Source organism: Ranitomeya variabilis, chromosome 7 (genome assembly GCF_051348905.1).
Source record: "Ranitomeya variabilis isolate aRanVar5 chromosome 7, aRanVar5.hap1, whole genome shotgun sequence".
Classification (NCBI taxonomy): Eukaryota; Metazoa; Chordata; class Amphibia; order Anura; family Dendrobatidae; genus Ranitomeya; species Ranitomeya variabilis.
Window position 1 is genome coordinate 21,413,757 of NC_135238.1, and position 15,228 is coordinate 21,428,984.

General features: G+C 40.7%; 1 protein-coding gene across 2 annotated transcripts in view; it reads left to right on the forward strand.

Moving 5' to 3' along the window:
• Window positions 1-7,582: 7,582 nt before the first annotated feature.
• The window catches only part of MSLN (mesothelin), a 28,018-nt gene continuing 20,372 nt past the window's right edge, over window positions 7,583-15,228 (forward strand). Inside the window, exons 1-11 of one of the 2 annotated variants that reach the window (XM_077274418.1) lie at window positions 7,583-7,686; window positions 7,813-7,925; window positions 11,256-11,402; window positions 11,527-11,735; window positions 11,934-12,040; window positions 12,399-12,511; window positions 13,097-13,267; window positions 13,351-13,592; window positions 14,261-14,346; window positions 14,538-14,665; window positions 14,964-15,110. In XM_077274418.1, coding sequence (XP_077130533.1) covers window positions 7,662-7,686; window positions 7,813-7,925; window positions 11,256-11,402; window positions 11,527-11,735; window positions 11,934-12,040; window positions 12,399-12,511; window positions 13,097-13,267; window positions 13,351-13,592; window positions 14,261-14,346; window positions 14,538-14,665; window positions 14,964-15,110 — 1,488 coding nt within the window. In that variant the 5' untranslated portion in view covers window positions 7,583-7,661. The remainder of the gene's footprint in view (window positions 7,687-7,812; window positions 7,926-11,255; window positions 11,403-11,526; window positions 11,736-11,933; window positions 12,041-12,398; window positions 12,512-13,096; window positions 13,268-13,350; window positions 13,593-14,260; window positions 14,347-14,537; window positions 14,666-14,963; window positions 15,111-15,228) is intronic. The other variant, XM_077274419.1, reaches the window with a different exon arrangement.

The following is a 15,228-nucleotide window of genomic DNA, read 5'->3' on the forward strand; positions in this document are numbered from 1 at the left end:
GAAATAGCTGACAAGATAATACCATCCTTAAGAATACCAACAGGTTCAGCGACTCCAGGAGCATCAGGCACAAAGCTCCTGGAAAGAGCATCGGCCTTCACATTTTTTGAACCTGGTAAATACGAGACAACAAAGTCAAAACGGGAGAAAAACAATGACCAGCGGGCCTGTCTAGGATTCAGGCGTTTAGCAGACTCGAGATACATCAGATTTTTGTGATCAGTCAAGACCACCACACGATGCTTAGCACCCTCGAGCCAATGACGCCACTCCTCAAATGCCCATTTCATGGCCAACAACTCCCGATTGCCCACATCATAATTTCGCTCCGCAGGCGAAAACTTCCTAGAGAAAAAGGCGCAAGGTCTCATAACAGAGCAACCAGGGCCTCTCTGCGACAAAACGGCCCCTGCTCCAATCTCTGAAGCATCCACCTCAACCTGAAAGGGAAGCGAGACATCAGGCTGGCACAAAACAGGCGCCGAAGTAAACCGACGTTTCAACTCCTGGAAAGCCTCCACGGCAGCAGGAGCCCAATTAACCACATCGGAGCCCTTCTTGGTCATATCCGTCAAAGGTTTCACAATGCTAGAAAAGTTAGCGATAAAACGACGGTAGAAGTTAGCGAAACCCAAGAACTTCTGAAGACTCTTAACTGACGAGGGCTGAGTCCAATCAAGAATAGCTCGGACCTTGACTGGGTCCATCTCCACAGCAGAAGGGGAAAAAATGAACCCCAAAAAGGGAACCTTCTGTACACCAAAAAGACACTTTGAGCCCTTGACAAACAAAGAATTTTCACGCAAAATTTTAAAGACCATCCTGACCTGCTCCACATGCGAGTCCCAATTATCAGAAAAAAACAGAATATCATCCAGATAAACGATCAAAAATTTATCCAGATAGTTCCGGAAAATGTCATGCATAAAGGACTGAAAAACTGAAGGGGCATTAGAGAGCCCAAAAGGCATCACCAAGTACTCAAAATGACCTTCGGGCGTATTGAATGCGGTTTTCCATTCATCCCCTTGCTTAATGCGCACAAGGTTGTACGCACCACGAAGGTCTATCTTGGTAAACCACTTGGCACCTTTAATCCGGGCAAACAAGTCAGACAACAGCGGCAAAGGATACTGAAATTTGACAGTGATCTTATTTAAAAGCCGATAGTCAATACAAGGCCTCAAAGATCCGTCCTTTTTAGCCACAAAAAAGAATCCCGCACCAAGAGGGGAAGAAGACGGACGGATGTGTCCTTTCTCCAGAGACTCCTTGATATATGAACGCATAGCGGTATGTTCAGGTATCGACAGATTAAACAGTCTTCCCTTAGGAAATTTACTGCCTGGAATCAAATCTATTGCTCAGTCACATTCCCTATGAGGAGGCAATGCACTGGACCTGGACTCGCTAAAGACATCCTGATAATCAGACAAATACTTCGGAATTTCCGAAGGCGTAGAAGAAGCAATAGACACAGGCAGGGAATCCTCATGAATACCACGACAGCCCCAACTAGACACTGACATAGCCTTCCAGTCAAGGACTGGATTATGGGTCTGTAACCATGGCAGCCCCAAAACAACCAAATCATGCATTTTATGTAGAACGAGAAAACGTATCACCTCACGGTGTTCAGGAGTCATGCACATGGTAACCTGTGTCCAATACTGCGGTTTATTTTCTGCTAATGGCGTAGCATCAATACCCCTAAGAGGGATAGGATTTTCTAATGGTTCAAGAATAAAACCACAGCGCTTAGCAAATGAGAGATCCATAAGACTCAGGGCAGCACCTGAATCTACAAACGCCATGACAGGATAAGATGACAGTGAGCAAATCAAAGTTACAGACAGAATAAACTTAGGATGCAAATTACCAACGGTGACAGGACTAACAACCTTAGATATACGTTTAGAGCATGCTGAGATAACATGTGTAGAATCACCACAGTAGTAGCACAAGCCATTCCGGCGTCTATGAATTTTCCTCTCATTTCTAGTCAGGATTCTATCACATTGCATCAAATCAGGTGTCCGTTCAGACAACACCATGAGGGAATTTGCGGTTTTTCTATCACATTGCATCACATCAGGTGTCTGTTCAGACAACAACATGAGGGAATTTGCGGTTTTGCGCTCCCGCAACCGCCGGTCAATTTGAATAGCCAGGGACATGGTATCATTCAGACCTGTGGGAATGGGAAAACCCACCATAACATTCTTAATGGCCTCAGAAAGGCCATTTCTAAAATTAGCGGCCAGTGCACACTCGTTCCAATGTGTCAGCACGGACCATTTCCGAAATTTTTGGCAATACACCTCAGCCTCGTCCTGGCCCTGAGACATAGCCAGCAAGGCTTTCTCTGCCTGAATCTCAAGATTGGGTTCCTCATAAAGTAAACCGAGCGCCAGAAAAAACGCATCAATATCAGCCAATGCCGGATCTCCTGGCGCCAACGAAAAAGCCCAATCTTGAGGGGCACCGCGTAAGAATGAAATAACAATTTTTACTTGTTGAGCAGAGTCTCCAGACGAACAAGGTTTCAGGGACAAAAACAATTTACAATTATTCCTGAAATTCCTAAACTTAAATCGGTCTCCTGAAAACAGTTCAGGAATCGGAATCTTGGGTTCAGACCTAGGATTTCTGGTAACATAATCTTGTATACCCTGCACACGAGCGGCAAGCTGGTCCACACTTGTAATCAAGGTCTGGACATTCATGTCTGCAGCAAACACAAGCCACTCTGAGGTAAAGGGGAAAAGAAAAAAAAAAAGAAAAATGAGAGAGGGAAAAAAAAAACTCAAAATTTTCTTTCTTATAATCCCACTTCTGCAATGCATTAAACATTTAATACTGGCCTGGCATACTGTTATGACCCCAGTAGACAGGGTCTCAGAGGAACGTGTAAGTCTGCGAGATTCAAAAATGCAACTCATAGGGCTGTGGTAACTGGGTTGACCAAATAGCTACTCCTAACGCCAACACTAGAAGTAGCCGGGGATCATGCCTACGGTGATCGCTAGATGACTCGCGCCAGCCGGAGAATCTAACTACCCCTAGGAGAAGAAAACAAAGACCTCTCTTGCCTCCAGAGAAAGGGACCCCAAAGCAAGATACAAGCCCCCCACAAATAATAACGGTGAGGTAAGAGGAAATGACAAACACAGAAATGAACCAGGTTCAGCAAAGAGAGGCCAGCTTACTAATAGCAGAATATAGCAAGATAACTTATCTGGTCAACAAAAACCCTATAAAAATCCACGCTGGAGATTCAAGAACCCCCGAACCGTCTAACGGTCCGGGGGGAGAACACCAGCCCCCCAGAGCTTCCAGCAAAGGTCAGGATACAGATTGGAACAAGCTGGACAAAAATACCAAACAAAACAAAAGCAAAAAGCAAGGAAGCCGACTTAGCTAGAAATACAGGAACCAGGATCATAGGACAAGAGCACAACAGATTAGCTCTGATTTCAACGATGCCAGGCATTGAACTGAAGGTCCAGGGAGCTTATATAGCAACGCCCCTGAACTAACGGCCCAGGTGAGGATATAGGAAAAGACAGAAGCTCCAGAGTCAAATCACTAATGACCACTAGAGGGAGCAAAAAGCAAAATCACAACAGGCTACTGCGGGCGCCGGAAGGTGAGAATATAATGATTTTTTTATATTATTATTTTTAACACTATATGTTTTTACTATTGATGCTGCATAGCCAGCATCAATAGTAAAAAGTTGGTCACACTTACAGGGTTAATGGCAGCGTTAACGGACTGCATTACACTGTGCTATGCCACAGTGTAATGCAGTCCATTTAACGGACTGCTAAAACGCTATGTGAGCGCTGACTGGGGGGAGTATGGAGGGGCCAGTTCGCGGCCGGACTGTGCCTGTCGCTGATTGGTGACACCCAGCCGGCCACGACCAATCAGCAACATGGGATTTCCGTGACAGACAAACAGACAAACACACAAATAGATGCAAGTGGACCTTAGATGATTATTATATAGATTTGGGTAAATTTACCTCAAGTTGGATATTGTCATATGTAGCAAACAAATACAACACTAGTTTAGCGATATAGTTATTTTTAAACAATTTTACAGCTCAAGGACAAACAATACTTTAGCTGTTCACTAGTCCATCACAAAGTACCAGGCTCAACTGCGTCTCCATCGAGAAATATATTGACACATTTTTGTATATGATCGGTAATGTGGAAACTTAGTTTTTAAGAATGCCAGGGCTGATTTTTTTTAACAAAAGTATGCGTTTTCCAGAATTCCCTGACACCAAATGTTGTGGCTGAACTTGTGACCAGGACAGATGTTCTTCAGAATGAAACCTTGCTCATTTCATATTTAAGTAAGGTGGAATTAGAAAATGTCACCGTCTTCTTGACTGCTCTGACATCCGCAGCAGAAAAGGTAAGCAATTTTGAACCTTCAACTGAGGTTTATGAAATTCAAGGTCACAACATTTTCAGTTTGAGAATGCTGTAACAGTAACACCAAATACTAATAGTAGGGCACCAGTTAGGCTGGATCTGTTTTACTGAAAATTTATTAAAACTTTTCTTTTTATTTTCGTAGGCAAATCTGTCTCTGGAGCTGGTAGACAATGTAAAAGAAACTCTCCTGGCTGTGGAGCTTCAGCAACTTCAGTCCAGCTTCTCTAATTATACCACTGAGCAATGGCAGGTTTTGTTTCAGAGCAGCTTAACAGTTTTGATCCAATATTTCAACGCAACCTTACTTGAGCTCCTGCCAACAAGCATTTCCTGCAGTTCCTATCAAGCTATGTAAGTACCAAGTATTTATGGAGAAATACAAAGACATCAGCAACTTATCATCTTTTAAAACAGAAAAAATAAATCTTTCAAAACAATATTATGATGAAATCCTTATACATAATTTTTATCTTTATTTCTTGACACAGAGTAAAAGGATTTAGTCTTGATTCTTCTGAGCTGAGCGATGACACTGGGAGAGATATCTACAATTACTTCATCAAAAGATATATGACTCAACAGGCAACTTCTGCAGGTAAGACTCCAGAATAATAGCTAAGCTTTGAAAATACACACAATTTCTGTAAATATATTTCTTTATTTTATGCTGTATATAAACTTCTGACAAATCATGATTTTTCTCATTCTTCATTCACAGATATTGCTTGTGGCGCTGTAGACTACGAAACCTGGATTCAGATTAATTTTTACTATTTTTTCAAGTATGCCACCACAGAAGATCTGATCATTTACAACAAAAACCTTACACAGGTAGGTGGATATCCAAATAGATTAACAAGAAATAAGGTTATCGCCTTTATTAAAATGGTTACTTTCGTGCTGCCAATTTATACACTTACTGCAGTAGGTGTCAATGTCCAAAGGGAAACACAACGTAGAACTAGAGCCTATTGGTGTTTTTGCAGTTTTAATAAATTATAACTGAACTAGATGGTGGCCCGATTCTAATGCATTGGGTATTCTAGAATATGTATGCAGTTTATTTATGAAGATTTCAGAATAATGCAATGAATACACAGGATTCAGCCGGCCGGGCGTGATCAATTAGTGAAGTGAGTTTTATATCCTGTGCCAATTCGCGGCAGGACTGGATCTGTTGCTGATTGTTCGCTGCCGGCGGGTCGCGACCAATCAGTGAAGCCAGGGCCGGCTCCAGGTTTTTGAGGGCTACAGGCGAAAGAGTCTCACAGCCCACGTAACATATAACACAGCCCATGTAGTATATAGCACAGCCACATAGTATATTGCACAGCCACATAGTATATAGCACAGCTACGTAGTGTATTGCACAACCACGTAGTATATTGCACAGCCACGTTGTATATAGCACAGCCACATAGTATATAGCACAACCATGTAGTATATTAGACAGCCACGTAGTATATTGCACAGCCACGTAGTATATAGTACAACCATGTAGTATATAGCACAGCCCACGCAGTATATAACACAGCCCACGTAGTATATATCACAGCCCACGTAGTATATAGCAATGTGGGCACCATATCCCTGTTAAAAAAATTAAAATAAATAAGTTATATACTCACCTTCTGGCAGCCTCCAGATCAAGCCCAGGCCTTTGGCGATGCTCCTCGCGATGCTCCGTTCCCAGTAAGGCCTTGTGGCAATAACCTGTGATGATGTAGCAGTCTCGCGAAACCGCTACGTCATCTGGGGTCATTGCCGCAATGCATTCTTGGGACCGAAGCATCGCGTGAAGCGTTAAAGGCTACTGCGGGCGCTGGAAGGTGAGAATATAATGATTTTTTTATATTATTATTTTTAACACTATGTTTTTACTATTGATGCTGCATAGCCAGCATCAATAGTAAAAAGTTGGTCACACTTACAGGGTTAATGGCAGCGTTAACGGACTGCATTACACTGTGCTATGCCACAGTGTAATGCAGTCCATTTAACGGACTGCTAAAAAGCTATGTGAGCGCTGACTGGGGGGAGTATGGAGGGGCCAGTTCGCGGCCGGACTGTGCCTGTCGCTGATTGGTGACACCCAGCCGGCCACGACCAATCAGCAACATGGGATTTCCGTGACAGACAAACAGACAAACACGCAAATAGATGCAAGTGGACCTTAGATGATTATTATATAGATTTGGGTAAATTTACCTCAAGTTGGATATTGTCATATGTAGCAAACAAATACATCACTAGTTTAGCGATATAGTTATTTTTAAACAATTTTACAGCTCAAGGACAAACAATACTTTAGCTGTTCACTAGTCCATCACAAAGTACCAGGCTCAACTGCGTCTCCATCGAGAAATATATTGACACATTTTTGTATATGATCGGTAATGTGGAAACTTAGTTTTTAAGAATGCCAGGGCTGATTTTTTTTAACAAAAGTATGCGTTTTCCAGAATTCCCTGACACCAAATGTTGTGGCTGAACTTGTGACCAGAACAGATGTTCTTCAGAATGAAACCTTGCTCATTTCATATTTAAGTAAGGTGGAATTAGAAAATGTCACCGTCTTCTTGACTGCTCTGACATCCGCAGCAGAAAAGGTAAGCAATTTTGAACCTTCAACTGAGGTTTATGAAATTCAAGTAGGTCACAACATTTTCAGTTTGAGAATGCTGTAACAGTAACACCAAATACTAATAGTAGGGCACCAGTTAGGCTGGATCTGTTTTACTGAAAATTTATTAAAACTTTTCTTTTTATTTTCGTAGGCAAATCTGTCTCTGGAGCTGGTAGACAATGTAAAAGAAACTCTCCTGGCTGTGGAGCTTCAGCAACTTCAGTCCAGCTTCTCTAATTATACCACTGAGCAATGGCAGGTTTTGTTTCAGAGCAGCTTAACAGTCTTGATCCAATATTTCAACGCAACCTTACTTGAGCTCCTGCCGACAAACATTTCCTGCAGTTCCTATCAAGCCATGTAAGTACAAAGTATATATGGAGAGATGCAAAGACATCCGCAACCTATCGTCTTTTAAAACAAAAAAAGAAAACTTTCAAAACAACAATATTATGATGAAATCCTGATACGTAATTTTCATCTTTATTTCATGACACAGAGTAAAAGGATTTAGTCTTGATTCTTCTGCGCTGAGCGATGACACTGGGAGAGATATCTACAACTACTTCATCAAAAGATACATGACTCAACAAGCAACTTCTGTAGGTAAGGATCCCCATACGATAATTATACTACAAAATATACATACATTACTAAGTATTTCTCTTGATTTTATGCCATAGTTTTATAATCTTTTGACAAGGCAAGTTTGTCCTTTTTGTTCATCTACAGATTTCGCTTGCGGCGCTGTTGACTACGATATCTGGATTCAGAATAATTTTGCTTATTTTTTTAAATATTGTACAGCAGAGGATTCAATCTTTTACAACAAAACTTTTACAGAGGTAAGTGAATGCCCATAGTTTCTGGACTTTATATTGTATACAGTACATATGTGTGTCAGGAATTTCTTAAACACACAAAGTCACAATATCACAGGTCAGGAAGGTCACGAGTACCACCCGCTGTGATCTTTGGAGCGAACAGCTCTCTGCTGCCCACTATCGTTTAGACAATTACATGATTGGCCAATGATCAACGGAGGAGACCACAAGCTGTTCGCACTACTACGCCGGTAATTGTAAAACTAACATTGAGCATATGGCCTATACACCTACAGATTCCAACATATGGAAAATGTGTATATACCCCAGTACGGTCACCGCTAACTTCACACTAATCCCAGACTACTCGCTGCCACCACCAATCCGTTTTCGGCCGATTGAACGCCATTTAAGGTAGCACATGGCTTCAAGCTGTGTTTACAGAACAAAAGGAACAAAACTATTAAATTGTATATTTAATCCAGAGGGAGGCAGTGTTTCTGTAAAATATAGAAAAGGTTTTACAAGTGGGACAAAACACAGCATATACAGTTACAGAAAATAAAAGGGATTAAAAAGAGAATTTACTACGCCGATCGCAGAGACAATTCAGTTTAGCCGAAGAAGAGCACCTTGATTTGCCGTTGCGTACAGAGGTCTCTGCATACACGATACGTACAGGAACCCAGATCATAATTCAGCTGGATCTTTTATCAGATTCTGAGTGCCACCCACACAACCCCCATGATGACCTCACATGGGCCGGTTTGTGTGCTGGTCTCATCCCTTCATGATTTTATGAAATCCCAACTTATGCGATAACTCCTTACCGGACGACCACAGAACTTTGAGACTGATGTTGCATTTTTTATTGGGATTTTATCTTTACTGAGAGACTAAACATGGCATAGTGGTTCCCAGTTATATGGCCCCTATGGCTTTGGGGCCTTTGGGTGGGGGTTATATTTACAGTATGAGAAAACGTATCTTTTTCCTTGGCTAGCCCCAGTGCTAAGAATATATGTTTCATTAATACCGGATGTATAGAAATTCCAAGGGCCATTGGTAACAGACGGCGAACACCCCCAAAACCGATTACAGTAAGGGTCTTCCCAGGAATGTGTTCCTCCGGTAACACAAACTCAGGGTGGATGAGAGTACGTTCTGTACCAGTGTCCTTAAGTCCAACAGCAATGGTGTGGCCCACAGTAAGTGGTTGCAAATTCTCACTGGCTTTCCCATCTGCCCCACCCACAAAAAGAATGTCTGCACTAGGCCCGGGGCCTCAGGTGTGGGGTTCATCTTCTGCCTCTCCAGACAAACGGGGCTAATGTGACCACTTGATGGCCTCAGTCTCTATCTTGATTTCGAGGGAGAGAAGCAAACACCTCCAAAGCTTTTCCTTGTAGCCATGGAGTTACATATCGGGCACCCTGGTCTTGAGGCAGCTGGTACTGCATGCAGGCAAATATGTCCAAGTCCCCGTCCTCGTCCATCACAGGAACATGCTCGGGACAGGGTTTAAAGCAGTTGGCGTTGCTGGACTCACTGCCGGATGGGGAAGATCTCTGAGGCTGGATTCAGGCTATCTCCAGCTGGTAATGTCTCTCCTCCTGCTCCCACTCAGCTGGGGCCTATCAGTGTTGCTGAATCATGATCAGACTTCCCTCGCGATCGTCTGTATCGAGTTGCTTTAAGGCCATCTGCAGGAGGGGGTCTACACTACTCTGGTTACGAGCATGGCTGACATTCACCGGTTGGACCTCTGCAGCAGCACCATCAGCGCCTGGGCTGTCTTCTCCGTCATCAGGGCTCTGGTGACGGACTGGTTCTGCAGCACCTTGCAACAGTTCAGCAATCGTTTGGTGCCTCGCTTTGCCCGTGGAGTTAATCCATCTCTGCGCACAGAGGGTCCTTGGATTACTGGTTATACCAGGGCTCTTCAAATGTGGCTAAATTTCCAAATAAAAGATAGGACTGAAAAACAAGAGGAGAGGGATGTAGCTGCTACACATACAGTAATATCCCAGATTAAAAAAAATACTAAAAACACTGAGTCTGATTCCTCAAAACTCTGCACTGAATTCTCCCAAGTATACAGTGGCTGGATCAATTTCCTACTTGTAGTAGTCTATTCCAAGAGTGTCGACTAGATTGCCAGCTCTTGTTTCATTATGGCAAATAAGAAGAAAAAGGGAGAGAGGGTGGATATGAGTGACTTCAAAGATTTTATTTTTAAATATTTTCTATGAAGATGGATAGATAGATAGATAGATAGATAGATAGATAGATAGATAGATAGATAGATAGATAGATAAATAGATGGATAGATATATCTATGTTTCTTTTTATTCTTTTTAGTACTTTTCAATGTAATAGTCAAAAAATAGACCTGGGATCTCAGATGACAAATCCTCCATATAAAGATCATATACATGAAAAGATAAATACATTTCACTTTAGAGATATAGTTGAAAATGGAATTTTCAGATAGACTTTGGAACAAAAGTGAAAAAAAATGCTGTAAATGTACCATGTAATTCTATCAATGGGACTGTGCATTTCTGAGAACATAATATTGTACGTGCTATTGTACTAATATGCTATTGTTTCACAATATCCGTGCAGAGATGCATTTATTAAAAATATAGAAACACCATTTAGAACGTTTGTTGCTAATCAGGAGTTGATGAGTTTAAATAGGCAGGAGATGAATCCTTTTGGCTCAGACTTTCCTTTGGTATGGTATCTATAATATGCAATATTAGTTGAAGTTTCAGACAATGGCTTTGTTTAATGATAGATGCAACGAACTGGTATAATTCAACATACAACTTCAACACAAACATGTTGACAACATGATTTTGGGGCACTTATTAATAAACTGTATAAAGTTGATCGGTTTCTCTACTGCACTTTCTAGTCCAGCTTTTCTCATAGGGTGTTCAGAGCTCATGTTTTTTAAATTCTAGTTAATGAAAAAGCAAACAATAAGAGCAGTCCTTTAGCCTCCTCCAATTGGATAATAACTTTCATATGTGTAGTGTTTTTTAATTGGAAGTGGTTGAAGGACAGGTCTGCTCACATGCCCCTCCATATGTGGCCGTTTGGAAGCAGAAGCTTTGTGCAGTATGATAAAGGCCACACTAACAAGTGCAGAAGAACATCAGTAGGCACAAAACGATCCTGTTCTCAACACATTTGTTAAAAGAAAGTGGACGATATCTTTAATAATAAATGAAATTTATAGGGGGTTTAAAAACAACTAATATTCTGGACATATTCCATAACTATACGACAGAGAATATGCTATATGTCATGGATTATGAACACTGAATGTATTTATTGCAGGGTGCTGTATTTTTGGCCTCCATGGCTATCTCAGTAACCAGCCCTGAGGTTCTGGCTAATGAAACACTGCTTATTTCATATCTAAGAAAGATAAACCTGGAAAATGTTACTGCTTTTGTAAATGCATTGGCATCTTCATCAGAAGAGGTATGTGCCAACGGGCATTTGTTTAAAGCAATGAAACCATGTTTTACATATTCCAAATTGTATTAACATAGGAGCGCTGGCTCATTTAACAAAACTTTGTACAAATATTTGTGTTCCTAAAAAGGCAAATCTAACTGTGGATCAAGTGGCAACCATACTCAGAACTCTTCTGACAGTGCAGCTTCAGCAACTTCAGTCCAACTTTTCTTCCTATAGCCCTCAACAATGGACAGTTTTGTTTGAGGTGCAATTGGCCATCTTGATTCCATATTTTAACCAAACAACTCTTCAAATGCTACCTATAAGCATTCCCTGCTCTTCCTTCCAAGCCATGTGAGTACCATAAAGATATCAGCAGGATAAGGAGTGTTAAAGAATTGATTGAAAAAGATTAAATCTACAATAAAGTGTCCTAAAAAGTAACAATACTCTGATGTACTATGGTATTGTTTACTTTTGTTATATTATTTCACATAAATTTATATTATTTTTGTTATACTTATGTAATTATGTTATTTCTTTTTAACACAGAGTGACAGGATTCAGCTTAGTTTTCACAGCGCTGACAAACGAGACTAAAATGGACATTTATAATTCTTTTATTAAGAACTATATGGGTCAGCAGTCCTTCCCTACAGGTAAATGTAATGTCTATGCTCAAGTGTTTTCAGGGGTTGTCAGGTATTTTAATAATGATGGCCTATCTTTATGATAAATCATCAACAACAGATCGTTGGGGATGGGGCACCAGGTACACTCTTGGATCTGATGAGAAAGCCTGTTTTAATAGAACGGGATAATAAAATCAAGATCTTGAAATGAGACGTTTAGAATTGCAGCTATGAGACTACAGAATATCATTTACGTTGTACAATCTGTACCACCGCACAACTCGCAATTGTGTACCGATAAGTTGTGTCCTGCGGAAGCATTGATAGAGTTTGAGTATTTCTAGCATTAACTTTTTTGAACCATTTCTAAAACTTTCTTTTGCAGGTGTGGCTTGTGATACTGGAAATCAAGAAACTTGGCTTGCGCTTAACTTTGGAAAGTTTGTTAAAGAAGCAAGTTATAAGGACCTAAGTACTTTCAATGCAAATCTGACAAAGGTGAGGACAGTCACATAATAAAATATGTAAGTTACGTGGGATTGGTGATCATTATTGACTGGTCGGTGTCTCACCAATGGGATCTGCACCGATCTGCAAGACAGGTCCTGTTATCCCCGTTATAGAATCACGCAGCAGTGTGCATGCTTGACCGCTGCTCCATTCAATCTCTATGGAGCGGTCAATCGCTGCACTCATTTTTTTTCTGTTAGCTCATATAGAAGCAGCGATTGGGCATCCGACCTGCCGCCCCTTGCTATAACAGAGGAAAAAGTGCCCTAACAAGGATATAAAGTCCTCGTTCTGCTGATCAGTTTAGGTTCCCGTGGTCGGAACCCGCCAATCAATAGGTGATCACCTTTCTCGTGGATGGATGATAACCCCTTTAACTCCACTAAAAAATATAAATTCAGAAGTAACTAACATTAGCTGTAACAGGGTCTAACATTGGGCCCCGACTCTCAATATTCATTTTCCCTCTGCGTGATACATTCTGGACATTGAAACTGTTTGATAGGGTCCTCACTGCATCCTATAAACCACAGGTTTTTTTCCACAATTACTGATTGATATCTTTCCATCCAGCTGGAATCTAATGCAACCATCACACCCATCAACCTTGCTGATATAACGATAACAGCGGACGCCATCCAAAACATAACTCTAAATGGAATCGTAATAACCAATATCAAGCAATTGAAGTCACTGACAGAGTTAAATGAATACATTGCCCAACTGCAAAGCTATGTGTGTGCAGTAAGTATGACCTTACACTCTAGGGTATACATTCTAATTATAGGGTAGATTGAGAAAACAAAACTTTTTTTTTACTCCCTAAGCAGAACTCCTCGCCATCATCTGGCACATCTTTGTGCGCAAATTCATCAGTTCTTCAGAACAGCACAAAGTCCGCCATTTTCTCAGCTGTGTGGGATGTTCTTCAGAAATTCTGGAGTTCCAGCATCGAACAACAATGGCTGGATAATTTCCAAATAATGGCCAATATGTTTTCCCTGGAATTCACAGAGCCAACCATCTCTCAGTTCCCTAAAAACATTACCTGTGACACTGCCCAGGGAATGTAAGTTGCAAATATAATAGATGATTTTACAGCAATGAAATGCCGATCATGTTATTTTCATTGATCCTGCTTAATTTGTCTATATGTAGAGCTCCGGTTAGTAGTTGTGGAAACAATGATAGAAGCAGAAGATAAATGTGTTGATCTCTTGGGAGGCAGTGGCTTACGCACTTATGGCTTTATTTTACTAAGTATTGGGCTGAAACCTGTTTTTTTTTTTATAATGTGAGTGATAGGAAAATATACAATGCGACTAATGACAGCATCACACAACCATGTTCAGATTGCAATAACTAGTCTAACAGGAAAATCTCCTGATCTGTACTAATTGTCAAGCAGTACATTCCGGTCAAGAGATCCAGCAGTATTGCAATCCGAATGTGGACCATACATCACAAATCTGTAAAATAACTAATGAGTTAATGAAAATAGTTGTACTTGCATAAGTCTTCATTCATAAAGTGCAGTTAGGAAAGTCCCGATCAAATAATGTAAATGTTGACAGCAGCAGAAGAGTATGTTGATCGTCTAGTAGGCAGTGACCTATAAAGTCATATGACTCTATTGGAGAGCACAGGGCTTAATGTAACAAGGGCAAATCAGTCACAGGAAACACAAAACTAATACTCTGAAACCAACAATGTGTCATCTTATGTTCTTTCACTCAGAATCGCATCCATCAATTCCTCCTTTGGCCTGTTGGTGTCTAATATACAGAACGCAGTGTATCAGTACTTGTTGGATTACCATAAAAGTATGTTCATTAACTTTATAAATCTACGGTAAACTGCAATATAAGTGTTAAAGACATGTTGCTTTTTTTGCTCTATGTAAAAAATCTAAAAAAAATCTGTAATAAACTAGTATTAAAATTTAAAGATTGATACAATCAGCAACAGTCTCCTAAATATCAGTAACTCTTTCATGTTTACATTCTCCTAATAGGATCCGCCTTGGTATGTGACACGTTTGATGACCTTCAGCTATTTATTAACACGTATTTTGAGGCATCCTCAGCTCTCTTAAACCCTGAGGACTTAGTGTCTCTTCTTCAAAATGAGCAGCTCCTCACAGTAAGTATGTTAAAAGGTGTAGACAATTAATTTTTGTTTCTAAAACTGTAGACAGATACAGCACAGGGATGACCTGGGCCAGAGTGATGGACGTAACAGGTAACAATGGGTTGGCATAGCATTTTATTATTCTATGAAGTTCTCTACATTTCCTTATCTACTGCCTCGCTAAATGTGGACGCACTATGACTAACACTAAAAGCCGAAAACTTCCAAACAAACCATTGCTGATATAGGAAACCAATTTCAGAGTCCATACCTTCGCGTTTAACAGCTGTTCCGTCATTTTTATTTCCAGAAACTGAACTCTTTGAAGCCACAGGACCTGGTCTTCTATCTGCAGCCTGACACTAACACAAATAGTACTCTATGGTCAATAATTCTTTCGCATTACACAGACATTAGCAAGTTGGGAGAAGTCATAGACCAGCTCAATATTAAAACGGTAAGAATGCAAACTCTTGAGTAATTCGCAAAAAGAACCCAAATCTGATGAAGGCTATTAATAGAGGAAGCATCATGATTTGGTTTATGACTCCAATGTATAACCGGACTTCTGAAAA